This window comes from Panicum hallii, chromosome 2 (assembly GCF_002211085.1).
Source record: "Panicum hallii strain FIL2 chromosome 2, PHallii_v3.1, whole genome shotgun sequence".
NCBI classification, from domain to species: domain Eukaryota; kingdom Viridiplantae; phylum Streptophyta; class Magnoliopsida; order Poales; family Poaceae; genus Panicum; species Panicum hallii.
Window position 1 is genome coordinate 5,306,711 of NC_038043.1, and position 11,958 is coordinate 5,318,668.

Consider the following 11,958-nt stretch of genomic DNA (forward strand, 5'->3'; position numbering starts at 1 on the left):
ACAAGCTATGTACTAAAAAGCCTAAAAAATATGAACCGGTAATGAAGGGTATAGAGGTTTTTGAAAGCATGGTAAATTTTAGGTACCATGATAGGAATTTTTTAAACCTTCAAATAGAGGCCAATATTTTTCCAACTATTGACCGCCCTTAATTATCAAAATCATTTCTTTTAGTAGATCTACCAAATTTTAAATCGTCTACACGCAAGAAATTGCTCTTCTACATGTTTAATTCTCCCACTTTTATTTCTTTCATTTTTTTGGTTTCTCCATGGCTGAATTTGTCCTCATCTACTGATTTGCTTAATATAACTATGTAATGTTTTCGTCAACTCTTCATCCAATGCATGCGTAGTCTAGCAGTGCATAATTCTCATGACGTTTATTTCGAACCTATCTTCCTTTCTTACATTCCCATTCGATACCATGGACTTAAAACAGGCACTAATAAAACATAAAATAGTGGAGGGAAAGCTAAAATGCATTGATGGTTGATGAACCATATGTTTTTATTTTCTTGAAGTTTTATTCGGAATTGTTGGTTTCATTAAGACTCAAACTAAAGTGGAGATTACACGCTTAAAACGACTCAAATTAAACGATCATGCTTTATTTATTTCCATTCAATACCATGAACTTTAAACTCCGGTTAATAAAAAGTATTGAGATGCAGGGACTTCACTTCACTTTCTGATTCAGATGAGCACCAAAATCCTCAAGTATGATTTGTCCACCAAGAAAATCCCTGTAATTCACTTGCCACCTTCAACTATGATCACATTGTCCCCATGCATGGCTACTGAGGATGGTTGTCTTGGATTCATCGGACCGGAGGATGGTAGCTATGTGTTTTTTTTGTTTTCCTATTTTATTTTTAGTCCCGGGCAAATATTCCTTCTTCCTTTCTGATGCTTAATTTTATTCCTTCTACAAAATATTTTTTTCACCCGCCCAAATATTTTGTAGCACATGATATATATACAATTGTTAGTCACATGAAGGTTTATATTCTTGGAACAATTATAGTTATATATTTTTTGGTACATATAATATGGAACAGGCCTTCACATAAGTTTTTATGCTTTCTCCATGTGGGATGTACAGGTTTCGTCGGTTTTCTTTCCTGATTTCTTTCTTTTTCTTCGTTCCGTCCAATTTCCTTGGCTTGTTAGCCTAGCAGCCATAGTTGCTTCAATTTTTATTTTTTTCATAATAAACAATGCATCATTACATAAATAAATCCTAAAATAAAAAATTTACAAAAAATATGACTCAATTGTCTACTCATCAGTTGATTTCATTGTACGGGCAGACGAAATACAGATTTTCGTCTAACGGTTGGACAAACAAATGCTGCAGGCTGGCTGACAGCCGCCGAATTAGGCTTGCTTCAGCGTTTCAGCAGCGTGCGGCCGTGGTGCGAGGCAACGGCAGCGCGTGGCTGCGGCATAATTGTGTAAAGCAGTGGCGGCACGGCGAACCTGTAGTTGTTTCGAGGCAACCATGAAACAAAGGAGGAGCTCAAACCAGTTTCTGTAGCTCCAAAGTTGCTTGCAGTTTGGTGTAAAGCTTTCTTGGATCTGTCTACAAGATGCTAAACCAAGAATGTTCCGGCTCACTGTGCGTTGGAACTTCAGCATTACGAGCCAAGAACAAATGTGATTCCTTTAACCTGGAGTTCTAGTGCTCAGGAGTTACATGATGTTTCGTTTAGTTCAACTTATTTTGGGTTCGGTCCTAGCTTTCTGACCCTTTGGTGTCTCAGTGACATCAAGATCGCTCTCTCTCTTCCTTGGGCCCCAGAACTACATAATTGCCAAAGAGAACACAACGGCATTCAGCCCCACTTGCTGGGAAACTGTTTTACTTCCAAGCAATATATCTATGCGAAAATAAGGCAAAAAAAACACTATTCTTGTTTCTTTTGAGCAGATCAATTCGGACAGACTTGCTGCAGTGTGTAATTTTGCTTCAGTCAAATTCAATCTCGGGAGAGCAAAAATTAATTCTTACTGGCATTGCCAATAAGTTATTCCCTATGCACATGAAGCAATGCACACAAACAATTCCAGTACTCTGTCTGAATTCAACAGACAACATCAAGGCCGGCTGCCACCTCTGGATCTAGTTCACGAATTCAATTCCGGTGAATGGCTCTCCTGAATGAAGCTGGAGAGCAACATCCCCAACAACCTGCACAAGGCAGGCAAAAGATGACTACAAGATGGAGATACCAGCATAAACTGTAGCAGCGTGTTTTGTATTAAGCCCTTGGAGCAACCACATATTGAAGGCTCTGCTAACACATCATCTGACAATCAATTAATAGTTGCAGAAGAACTACTAGTGAATAACAAGTGAATTTATTTTTAAAAAAACAAAAATGCATCGCACTGATGAAAGATAATCACAGGCCATATAGAAAACAAGTACAAACCTTTGCCATAGTTCTGTAAGAGTATTCGGTGACTCCAGCCACATGTGGTGTTAAAATAACATTCGAGAATTTCAGAATTGGATCATTTGGATCAAATGGCTCTGTCCAAGCAACATCAATGCCCAAACCACCTAAATGACCTGATTCGAGGTGATCAAACACAGCCTTATAATCCAGTAGACGTCCTCTAGCAATATTGACCAGACATGAGCCCTACATAAAGTGGAGTGAATGGTTGTCACGTTAAAGACACCAGCAATACTTCATTGTCCATTATTATTATAACAGAAGATTCTTTCATAATGGTATTCTCTTATGAATAAAATAAAGAGATTGGAAGGAGATTTAAAAAAAATGAAGAACATGTAAATCTGATCTATCGTTTTCATATCAATGTGTCAGAAGGAAATGCACATACCTTTTTCATCGCTGAGAGGAACATATTATCAACAATTCCAACCTACAAATATGCTCACTTAATAACTAGAAGTAAAGGATGCATATAAGAGAAAAGGAAATGGACCAAGAGAAGTATTAACTGTTTCATTGGTTTGTAGCAAGCAAGTTATGACTATGTCAGCTTCTCCAGCAAGCTCATACATATCTTCTGGTCCACCTTTTTTATCTACAAGCCCCTCAATATCTGCACAAGGAATGTTTGAAATGAGAGAAGCTATGCAAAGAATTTTCATATAGGCATGTTAACCAGTGCAGCTTACCACATGGCAATGAACCTGATGACCAATTTCTTTTAGTAGCAAGAACTTTTACGCCAAATGGTTTTAGCCTCTTGGCAATTTCCACGCCTATGGCTCCAAATCCCAGGATAAGGACCTAGACAGTAATCATAAAAAATAATTCATTACACAAATGGGTAATTCCCAAAAAACAGAACAAACGAGCAACTTCTACATCAAGGCACAAGGGCATACTGTTTTGCCAAATATTGTTTCTCCTGTTGGACTGCCCAGGTCCTTGTGATTGACAGCATTATCCATCAACTTCTGCAAAGTAGTGCCCAAAATTCAAAACGTGAGTGGTTCACTATGTATGCCAGCAGTTAAATTTAACTAACACAAGAGAAACATTGTTTTTACTATATTATGTATAAGAAAGTTGAAACAAACACTAGATTTAATACATCATCAAGCATGTATCCCAGAAATTTGTTGCTTTGCATACCATCTTATCTCTGAAAATGCATTTATCCAAATTTTTGACAAAGTTCATAGTATCTTCCGAACTTGAAATAACAAAATAGATGAACAATATAATTTTTCGAATTTTGACTTAGCACATTTGTTTTTCATCAACCTTAAAGTGGAGACCTGAAACTAAAAGCATCTAGAACAAACTATTTCTGTCGTTGTCGCATTCCCATAGGCTACTGTGAATTTTCAGTATATGTTAAACCAATGACTGGGTAGTAGCGAAGAAAAATACCTGCTTGCTTCAGATTTTACTACAATCATACCTGGACTCGCTAAATCCAGGATATGGTAAGTCCTGATAATTTGCTTAGTTTAGATATGTAGCTTTGTACAGTTGTAAAAACACTCTAGTTAGTGAGGAAAAAGAAGCAATGAATGATCATTGAAGAGAGGAGCATCAGAACACGTGAACCATGTGCGAAGCACTTCCAACTTCCAGGTGGCCAAAATTCAAAACTGCTATCTGTTAAACATACTTGCTTCCGCAGAACACCAAGGGTAAGATAAATTGCCATCTCCGCACAAGACACCGCATTTCCTGTCATACTCCCAGGTATCCGTGCAACTTTAATTTTATGTTCAGTAGCAGCATTTACATCGACACCTGTGGGAAATCATGCACTTAATATACGAGGAGCTACTTATGTTAATAACTAGATCAAGTATATAAGAAACACCAGGAAAATAGTTTACCTTCTAACCCAACACCATATTGCATAATAATCTTCATCTGGGTTGCCTTGGCAATGATATCTGAATCTATGCGTCGATTTTTTACAACACATATATGGTACTTTTGAATAACATCAGGTACCTGCTCAAGGCCTACTTCGTCAACCTGCAAAACGCATTGAAGTGGGGATTTCAGCTATATATTTAGCCTACAAGTACAAATGACAATCAGCTAAGTCTACATACATCCTCAAATCTCAAAAATCGATTTATCATCTATATACAGAGTGCTCATATGCCCCAGAGAAAAGATCAATTAACCTCAACAAATGGATAGCTCTGCAAATACTCCTTGGTGTAAATAGTAGAAGCAGGAAAATAGGGGCCGCAGAATAGCACCCTTGTGACCTTTCTGTCTCCACTGCATCCAACTGAGCAGGCCATTTTTGAAAAAGAACCTGAAATCGAAAGGACAGTATGAGCACAACGACTGATACAAAACGGTTCCTTAACGGATCTGATAATTTCCCATTAAAAATTATTGAAAAAATTATCCATCTACTGGATTGCCAAAACCTTACTATCAATGTGACAAAGAAACCAAAACCTTACTACCAATTTGAGAAAGAAAAATCGATTCTTTTATAACAATTTGATCAATCAAGTTAATTTGAGAGAGATTGAACCTCCCTCATGCTCATATCCCCAGCACTAGCATGGTTAGAAATCACTCATCTCCTCCCAACGAAGGGCCATCGGATTTAATCCCCCCAAAAACCAATCCACGTATATCAAGCGGCCGCGAAGTTGCGAACCGACGCTCCCCGCTGCAACCGAGGGGATTCCACACCAACCTTCAGGACTCACCGGACCAGCCAACACTGCGAACCGGGAGGCGCCCAAGAACGAAGGCTAGCAGGACCCGACGAGGCGGGAGGAGGCGCGCCCAGAGAGTCGTACCTCGCGGGAGGGAAACGGAATCCCGGCGACGGCGCCAAGCGGCCGCAGCGCCGGCGGCGGCGGCAGCTGTGCGAGAGAGCTGGTGTGCGGGCGAGTGTGTGAGCCTTGCTGCTAATCTTGCTCCCGCCATGTAGGAAAAACAAAAGGCCTCCTAAATCACTTTCCTTCTGTGTTTACGGTAGACTAATTTTCTTGATACTCTAAATGGTCTTTTTATACAAGTGCCTTGGTTTGATTCTTTTTTCTTCATAATCTGATATGGTTGATTGGTTTGCGACCTAGCGAACAATTTTTTTACATATTCTATTTAGGCGGGGTCTGTTTGGTTGCAAGAATTTTATTCTCGCTGAACTCAGTACTTCCCTGTCACTGACGTGTGGGGTCAAGTCCGCACGTCAGTAACCTAACTGCTGGGTGAAGTATTGTAAAGGATCCGTATCCATTTACATGGGCAAGATAATTAAAAACATAAATGTACTTTTGACTTTTTGAATAATATGTATATTTTGAACTTTGTGATTTGCTGTTAGTTGAGTGGCAGAACTCCAACGAACCATTATCATTGATTTGGTTCTCAAAATGCTCTTTCAGATCGAGCAACCAATAATATTCAAACAATCGTGCTTCGCGTGAACGGTTAAAAAAAGAGCCTTGTGATCATTTGTTAATTGGATTGGGTGCAATACGGAGGGCGACATGTCAATCACGTTCCTGATAATAATTGGCCTGATCGATCGTACTTAACATACAGTGTTGCATCATCCATTCAGTACTACTTTTGCCTCTCTGCTACTGTCAAAAGATCAGCAGAAAGGAACCAACAATCCCGGTGATCTGTCGGTTTCTGCTAAGAACATGGTCTGAAAATCGTTTGCACATTGCACTGTACGTTCTTGGATATAGAACTGTGAAAACACTTACCACTATCAGTTATCCGTGATGTTAAAAACTCTGATGGGGTGAGCTCTTGACATGCAGTCTCATTGTTAGCCACTTCGCCAGACCGTCTGATCGTACCTGTTAACTGAAGGGACGATACTCCAGTCCTGCGGCTTTTGCCTCTGTTACTGTCAATGATCAGGAGAGATGCAGACAGTTCGATCTGAACCGTGAACGCCTCTGCTTCCGCAGGACGCACAACCGAGAAAGGACACCCCCCCCCCCCCCCTCCCCCCGGGTGATCTGTCCTGTAGGGATCGATCGCTGATGCAGCAGCACGAGAACTCCCACATCAATCGCGACCAACCATATCTCTAGGCATAGACAGGTCGGATGGGACTACCATTGATGCATCCATCGTAGCGAACAACTGACGTGTGCTCCCTGACGAGTGTTCTTTGGCGGTCGGCAGTTCATAAAGAAGATCAAGACTGGAGGAATCAACCTGGGCTTGATGATGCAGAGCATGGAGAAGGGCAACAGCACCGGCATCAGGCTACTTTGATTTCTTCACTAGTTCTAGCTCTGTTTGCGTTCTCTCTGGTCTGTTCCCCTGTTTGGGATGTCTGGTGAGACTGGCTGTGCAGTGTACAAGCCACCATGTTTTGGTCTCTCATGGCTTAAAACAGCTGGGGAGGTTTGATGCCTTACCCATGGAGCTGTAAACTGCTAAAACCATTTTGCTTCGTTTCAATGAAATGGGGCAGGGCACAGTTGCCTTCCCTTATAAAAAAAAATGTTGTGTCGCCCAATGAAGTATCATATGTTTCCCTAGTAACTATTATTGTCCGATTCTTTCCGCAATGATTTGTAAACCAGATTATTTCAAATAAAAAAATCAATAAAAAAGTCGCAGATCTCATAAGCAGCTAAAGATATGTTATGTTTATTATTTGTCTGGATATCATAACCAGGTACCAGACTTTCTGTCAAAAATATGTTATATTTATTATTTGTCTGGATATCATATCTACTGCGATAAAATCTTAAGGGAAACAGCATCCAGTTGCATGTTCCTACAAGTTGCCCATTCATTATTCCCAACAGAAACAGCAGTTCTCATCTGAAGTCAATAGCTAATATTCAGTTGACAAATTCTATTCCCGTGAACGGCTCCCCTGAATGAAGCTGGAGGGCAGTGTCACCAACAGACTGCACAAGGCAGAGCAAAAGTTACTATAAAAGATGGAATCTGGCCACAGAGACAGGCGACAACGTGTTTGCAACATGAAGTACTTTCTCCATACATCACAAAGCAATATGCAATAAGTGGCAATGGTAATTGGAATATTTAGTGCATTATATGCAAACTCACTACCATGAATTGTAATTCCATTGACACAAATGTATAGTGCAAAACTGTAAGTAGATAGAAATGGTAGGATTACTGAAGTTGAACCCACAGGGAAATTCACATGCACACACAGTCGCACCAGCACAGTTGTACACCCGTGCGTGCACAAGTATCATAAAAGACCTTCATGACAGTACCTTTTATATTCAGAAAAAGGTTCTTGTTCTTGTTCTGTGATACTTTTAATTGTGCAAAGAGGATTCTTTTCCCCATAGCGTAGTGTTTTCATCTGACCTATGGAGACTCTACAAACATGTCATCTATCCAAGATAGAGAAATTTAAATGTACAATTCATACTGATATTTAATTGTAGTACTTGAAAGTACTCAAGAAAAATAGATGAGCAATAAGTAATGCAAAGTAGCATGGGCCTTGCAAGGCACAAGAACAAACCTTTGCCATCGTTCTGTAAGAGTATTCGGTGACTCCAGCCACATGTGGTGTTATAATAACATTTGGGAATTTCAGAATAGGATCCTCTGGATCAAATGGCTCCATCCAAGCAACATCAATGCCCAAACCAGCTAAATGACCTGATTTGAGGTGATCAAACACAGCATTGTAGTCCAGTAGGCGTCCTCTCGCAATGTTGATCAGATATGATCCCTACGTAAAAGTAAAGGTGATTAAAGTTAATCCAGAAACATCCAGAGCATAATGTTTATCCAGCATTACTTTAATATTCTGATCTGCAAATGATTATCTAGTAAAGATGTCCTCAGCAGATAGTTCGAGACCTGCTCAATCAAATGAGCAACCCACAAATCTGATAACTTGGCGATTAGTAATTCAGTATGTTGGAAACAAGCATTTACCTTTTTCATTGACGAAATGAACTTGTGATCCACAATTCCAGCCTGTAAAAATGTTACATCCTTATCAAGTCAAGTAGAGGCCATCTGGAAGAAATTTAGAAGAAAAAAGTGCACCAAGATAAGTATTAACTGTTTCGTTGTTCAAGGCCATGCATGTTATAACAATGTTAGCTTCTCCAGCAAAATCATACATATCTTCTGGACCACCTTTCTTGTCAACAATCTCATCAACATCTGCACTTTAATGTTTTAGGGAAGTGGAACAGAACAGAACAGAACATATTTATACATGGTGTTGTAGCTTACCACATGGCAATGTGTCTGATGTCCAATTTCTTTTGGTAGCAAGAACCTTTACTTTAAAGGGTCTTAGCCTCTTGGCAACTTCAACACCAATGGCTCCAAATCCTAGGACAAGGACCTACACAGTATAACTACAGGAATGGGATATTTTCCATGCAAAGTAGATCAAAGAAGCAACAATGTAGACACCACGAGCGTACTGTTTTGCCAAATAATGTTTCTCCAACTGGAAGGCCAAGGTCTCTCCGATTCACAGCAGTATCCATCTCCTTCTGCAAGGTAAATGCCCAATGTTAAACCATGGGTAGTCCATATGACAGGCTCCGACTTATGATTATCTAGTAAACATGTCCAAATAACAAAAGCTAGGAGGGTATGACTACATAGCCTCTACAGTATTTACATGATAAACCAAAGATTAGCTCAACGGCCTGAAATTTTGGTTACTTAAATAAGTAGAGGACACACCTGAACTAAAAGCTACTCCCTGTGTTCCTATATAGATGTCACTTTCATATAACCTTTAAAACTTTGAATACTATTACTATTGTAAACTAAAGTTATTATGATTTACAAATGGAAATGATACTGGTAGAAGTATCAAGTATCATCCCTTTTTCATATGATGTATACTTCGTATATTTGCTTATCTATTATTTGAGAAGTCAATGATTAAATTCTTATGTCAAATTCTGTAAAAATGTTGAAGACGCCATCTATCCAGGAACAAAGGGAGTAATTTTAATATAGCCATCAATGTGCAACATATTTTTGCAGTATTACATTCCTTTATACTTCTAAAAATGCATTCTAACCAAGTTATGATTTATGAGGGTATGAAAATGTCTCAGTGCTTGATTTCATGGCAGCTGCCTAACTGGAAACAAAAAAGGGGGGGATGTACCATAATTGCTGCAAATTTCCGACCAAAAGTTCCACTTGGAATTTTTGTGTTTAGACAGAACTTGCAGGCCTGAAACTCAAAACTGGTAGCTAAAAACATTATTTCTTTATTACTCATCTATAGAATACCAAAAATTTTAAAACACAGGTTAAATGAAGGACCTAGTGCTGCAGAGTAATTACTCTTGCATCAATCAATCGAGGGCCAACCAATAACTTGAGAAGTGTACACATTGTAATGTTTACGACAATAAAATTGGTGTTACTAATTCTTAATGTTCATCGAAGAGAAGTTTAAAAAAACTGAAACAAAATAAGAGTACTTCCAAATGCACATGGTCAAAACTACTAGCAATACAACACATACCTGCTTACGCAGAATGCCCAGAGTAAGATAGATTGCCATTTCTGCACAAGAGACCGCGTTTCCTGTCGTACTTCCAGGTATCCGTGCAACTTTAATTTTGTGTTCTGTAGCAGCATTTACATCAACACCTGCAGAAAAGTGTGAACTTAATATAAGATTGGCTAGTAAAGTTGATAGATTGAAAAGACCAGACAACACCAGAGTTCTAATCACCTTCTAACCCAACACCATACTGCATTATAATCTTCATCTGAGTTGCCTTGGCAATGATATCTGAATCTATACGCCGATTTTTTACTACACATAAATTATAGTTTTGAATAACATCAGGTACCTGCTCAAGACCTACTTCATCAACCTGCAAAATGCATGGACATAGTCATATTGACTCACATGAAAAGGCATGCTCATTTATCAATAACATCAAGAACCCACTGTCAAACTACTACATTAGAATATAAGGATTCAAAATTTGTTTCATGTTATCAAAATGGAGGAAATAAGAAATGAAAAGCACAGACATTACACACCTTATTCCCAATTTCCCAATAAACATGAAAACAAGGAACCAGTGACAAGCCTAAGTTACAGAACTGTTAGTAACACTAAACTTTCACAAATTTACATTGTAAGAGTAATTGTGTTAATATATTAATGTTTGGTTTGTCAAGAATATACTGTTATGTTTGCAATGCAAAAGTTTGGAAACTTTATACAATGTAAAATTTACAAAGGAAGTTTATTATTGGGAAACACATCAGCATCAGATGTTTTTAGGACACTATTTGATCAGGTTGCTCCTCTTATTAACATGGGGGAAGCAAAGCATATCCTGCTTTTTATTCCTTTCAAGTATATGTTACCATCACATGGTTGCTCTGAAGGTCAAAATATTATTATAATTGCCATAAAAAACTTAAACCATGCAGTAACGGTTAGCAGATAACAAGGATATAGCAGTGCGTATGCAAATAATTGTAGTCCTCCCACATCATTATCCGTACATGTATGTAGAAAGTGTCAAAGTTTGCTAACATGAAGCCTACTACTACAAAATAAAAATAAAATAAATAAAGGACAGACAGCTACATTCATATGCATCTTGTAGTTTCAGCACCCGTAAGATACATGCAGCTCCAGATTTCTTGCATGGTACCATCTACCATGTAAAATGTGCAACTAACCTGAATGAATGGATAGTCCTGCAGATACTCTCTGGTGTAATTAGTAGCAGCAGGCCAATATGGGCCACAAAACAGCACCCGTGTGACAGCGCCATGGCCATTGCTCACACTTGAGTCACCCATTTTCGAATAATGGCCTGTAATGATGAGCAAAGCAATCAAAACAAACAATATTGTGTGAAATCGTTGACACCATCTCCCTCGAAGAGACTGGAAATTATCATGAAGATCCCAAAAATATCCATCCATCTATTGGACGTCCACAAAGAAGCGATTGTTTTGCATCAAGTTGCTAGAATTGAAATGATGCTTCTATAGAGACAATTGAACTGATGTGAGAAAGCAGCAAGTCGTATTGGACTACCTGCTGCCAGGTACACAGAAATCTCATCCACAACAGATTTCATCTAGCAAATACAGTAGAGTCAGGGAGGAATTAAGAAAGAGAAGAAAGGGAGAAACTTAGGACTAGTACAGGAAGAGAAAGAGGTAAAAAAGAAAAAAAGATGAAAACATAGTTAACTGAAGAAAGGCACTTGCTTCACGATGGCGCATCGTCTTAATGACTAGTGGCTGTATAATGTTACAAGCACAAGAACACAAGCTGATGTGAACCTACCCATTCCCTTACTAGCACAACCACAACGACAGAACCATGTGTCATGTACTCTGCAAACCGTGATGTGCAGGCTCAGGCAAACTGTTTATTTACTCATTGGTTCTCTCTGCACAGACACTTAAACTAGTTACCGGCATTCCAGCCGAGTTCTTGTCCGGAACTCAAGGCCATCCAATTCCATGAACAATACGAG

The 11,958-nt window shown here is 39.0% G+C and overlaps 2 protein-coding genes across 4 annotated transcripts in view; both read right to left on the bottom strand.

Moving 5' to 3' along the window:
- Positions 1-1,893: 1,893 nt before the first annotated feature.
- Positions 1,894-5,430, bottom strand: LOC112879422 (hydroxypyruvate reductase-like). The gene is made up of 10 exons (XM_025943666.1): positions 5,281-5,430; positions 4,642-4,778; positions 4,342-4,486; positions 4,125-4,252; positions 3,370-3,441; positions 3,157-3,271; positions 2,977-3,080; positions 2,856-2,897; positions 2,438-2,650; positions 1,894-2,193 (listed from the first exon to the last, which is right to left on the bottom strand). Exons 1-10 carry the CDS (start codon positions 5,408-5,410, stop codon positions 2,125-2,127), a joined length of 1,155 nt encoding a protein of 384 aa, XP_025799451.1. The 5' UTR covers positions 5,411-5,430; the 3' UTR covers positions 1,894-2,124.
- A 1,651-nt stretch (positions 5,431-7,081) lies between these two features.
- The window catches only part of LOC112879362 (D-3-phosphoglycerate dehydrogenase-like), a 5,214-nt gene continuing 337 nt past the window's right edge, over positions 7,082-11,958 (bottom strand). Inside the window, exons 1-11 of one of the 3 annotated variants that reach the window (XM_025943599.1) lie at positions 11,511-11,628; positions 11,147-11,283; positions 10,176-10,320; positions 9,963-10,090; positions 9,597-9,665; positions 8,893-8,964; positions 8,696-8,810; positions 8,520-8,623; positions 8,390-8,431; positions 7,968-8,180; positions 7,082-7,371 (exon numbers count right to left, since the gene is read on the bottom strand). In XM_025943599.1, the coding sequence (XP_025799384.1) occupies positions 7,303-7,371; positions 7,968-8,180; positions 8,390-8,431; positions 8,520-8,623; positions 8,696-8,810; positions 8,893-8,964; positions 9,597-9,665; positions 9,963-10,090; positions 10,176-10,320; positions 11,147-11,283; positions 11,511-11,553 (1,137 nt within the window). In that variant the 5' untranslated portion in view covers positions 11,554-11,628 and the 3' untranslated portion in view covers positions 7,082-7,302. Of the gene's footprint in view, positions 7,372-7,967; positions 8,181-8,389; positions 8,432-8,519; positions 8,624-8,695; positions 8,811-8,892; positions 8,965-9,596; positions 9,666-9,962; positions 10,091-10,175; positions 10,321-11,146; positions 11,284-11,510; positions 11,629-11,958 lie in introns of those variants that run through there. The other 2 variants (XM_025943600.1, XM_025943601.1) reach the window with 2 other exon arrangements.